At 39.3% G+C, this 2507-nt stretch overlaps 1 protein-coding gene across 1 annotated transcript; it reads left to right on the forward strand.

The window, feature by feature from the left end:
* The first annotated feature begins 1197 nt into the window (after positions 1–1197).
* LOC149013532 (Heavy metal transport/detoxification superfamily protein) lies at positions 1198–2116 on the forward strand. Its single transcript, XM_089159687.1, has 3 exons — positions 1198–1391; positions 1498–1576; positions 1671–2116. The coding sequence occupies exons 1-3, from the start codon at positions 1386–1388 to the stop codon at positions 1997–1999; spliced, it is 414 nt and encodes a 137-aa protein (XP_089015813.1). The 5' UTR covers positions 1198–1385; the 3' UTR covers positions 2000–2116.
* The last annotated feature ends 391 nt before the right edge of the window (positions 2117–2507 follow it).

A 2507-nucleotide genomic window follows, 5' to 3' on the forward strand; every position in this document is an offset into this window, starting at 1 on the left:
CGTAATTAATTTGCAAAACTTGCAGCCTACGATCAAGGTCTAGATCAAAACCTCAATCGGGATTTTGATCTAAACCGTCTGTTTTACAAAAGGATGAAAGCTTACTTGTGCGAAACGAATGGTCGAATTTTTTTGTCGACTGTAGGCAACACATTAATGTGCAGCACTGAAGCATGACCCAAAGTGGAGTGGCATAACAATTTCATAAATAGGTTTCAAAAGTATTGGCTTACAATGAAACCTTTCATCAACCCAAAAAAGAAAAGGTATATGATACCTTAACGAAGAACTCAGGTTCTGTACAAGTCTGGATCGTCTCCCCTAATGGAGACCACTATGTGTTCCCGCGATGGTTGTTGACCCTAAATTACAGGGGGCCCACATGATTAGGGTGATGGGATTTTTCTTTTTACTTGTGGGTCCCACATAACTTATGGTTGTTAAGTCGTCAAGAGAGCACTCTGTGCTCCTCGTCAAGGGAGATAATCCACACTTGTTCTGTACATCCCATAAAATTGAACATCCCACCTACATCATCTATTTGGGCTTGATGAGACCATAGCCCATATATAAAAGCGAAAAAATTGCCAAGCCTTTCTGGATTATCCATATATTAAACATAGTGGACATATTTCCCTTTTTATCTTATATTTGTTTTTCCCTTCTTTCTTTTACTCCATGATTTTGACTTCGCCATCCTTCCTCATCTTCTTTTGCATGCTGTATTACTAAAGAAACTACATAGCCCAATCTGAGCCCAGCCCAGAAGACGAACAATGGAATAATCTATGGGAGCCTAGTGTTGTTACCTTTAAGCACTCCCTTCAATTATTCGAACACCCATGCAGATGGCCAGAGGTTTTGTTCTTTCAAAGAAAGTTTGATTAATATAGAGAAGCTGGTTGTTCGGGAGAGTGGAGCAACAGCATATCCCACCTTTTGTGCTTAACGAAATCAGACATGAAATTATCTTGTCCATCGTTGTATCCTTTCCTGCAAATCAGATCATCATGAGCCATAAATAAAGGCTCATAGCTTTTGTTATCCTTGAGGCAATGCAAGTGGGAAGAAACTGGAAAGTTAGCCATGGTGGGCACTGGCGCTTCCAAAAGCACACACTTTCCCCCTCCACGCGTGAACTATGTCGCTTGATTCCTCCCTTTCAAATTTCGAAACCCAACGCTCCTCGGCTTTCCCTCACTCCTCAGACTTCCCCATTTTCAGAGACTCTAGTGTATAAAGTCACTACAAATCTTTTCAAACAGGTCTCAGGCCCCTTTAATTTTTTTTTCCATTCTTCGCTCTCCATAGCTCTGCTTCTTGATATATTATCACAAACTCTAATTACCCTTACTTATCTATAGCCCATCTTCTAAAACTAAACAATGTCGGTAAGTTTTTGCTATCAATTCAATTCAACAATGGTTATTACGCAGTTGTTGCGTTTTGTTTTAAACTGATCTCTCTTTCTTTTTTCTTTTTTCGTGGGTGTCGCAGATGGTGGAAGTGAGAGTTCCAAACCTTGACTGTGAAGGTTGCGCAGCGAAGTTAAGGAAAGCTCTCTTTAAGCTTGATGGTACATTGTGGTTTGCTCTTGTTCTTCCTTTTCCTTTTGAATCTCCTTAAAAAGTTTTTAATTAAGAGATTTGATGTACAAGGGTTACTTGTAGGAGTGGAAGAGGTAGACGTAGAGATGGATGCACAGAAAATAACGGTGAGAGGGTATGGAGTGGAGGAGAAGAAGGTGCTGAAGGCCGTGAAACGAGCAGGGAAAGCAGCAGAGCCATGGCCATTTCCTGGTTACTCTCATTATGCCTCATTTTACAAGTACCCAACTCACATTGCAAACCATTACTACGAGTCCACCAGTAACGGAACCTCTGCTGGTGTTCATACATTCTTCCACACCCCTTCTACATATTCAATGGCGATTGCTTCGGATGAAGCCGTTGCTTCCCTCTTCAGTGATGAGAACCCCCATGCTTGCAATATTATGTGATCACCTTCTTTTCTCCGAGGCTGAGTATTTTTGAGTTGCAACTTGCAAGTGCTTAAATCAATCTAATATTTACTTCTTTTTCTGTTTTTTTGGTACTCAAAGAAAAAAAAAGAAAATTTACTGTGTTTTGATTTGTTCAGTATCTTTTAAGAGAGTGAAATAGTGTAATACTTGGAGGGTTGGTTGAGTGGTAAAGATTTATACTTATTAGTGGAAAGGCTGTGGGTAAAAAAGATAGTAATCCTAAAAAATTCCCATCGGCGACTGCAGAGCCCTAAACTAGGGCTAGGACTGAACATTAGTAGGGGATGAATAATGAATCTGAATCACTTCTTTGTGGGGGTAAGCACTAACGTTTTTTTACCATACATATTATGTAGGCCCATGCAAGACTCATTATGGATCCCATTCTAAATTGTTTTATCATATTTCGAGGTAGAGTAACATTAAAATTTTAGATAAATTAATAAGATAGACTAAAATATATATAACACAATTATAAGTAAAT

This window comes from Hakea prostrata, chromosome 6, assembly GCF_041222555.1.
Source record: "Hakea prostrata isolate BN-2017 chromosome 6, UWA_Hpros_2, whole genome shotgun sequence".
Taxonomy (NCBI): Eukaryota; Viridiplantae; Streptophyta; class Magnoliopsida; order Proteales; family Proteaceae; genus Hakea; species Hakea prostrata.

Bases quoted from the DNA above. Each gene is read 5' to 3' on its own strand.
- LOC149013532 (XM_089159687.1), top strand. The intron at 1,577-1,670 runs GTACATTGTGGT...GGTTACTTGTAG, and splicing joins AGCTCTCTTTAAGCTTGATG to GAGTGGAAGAGGTAGACGTA.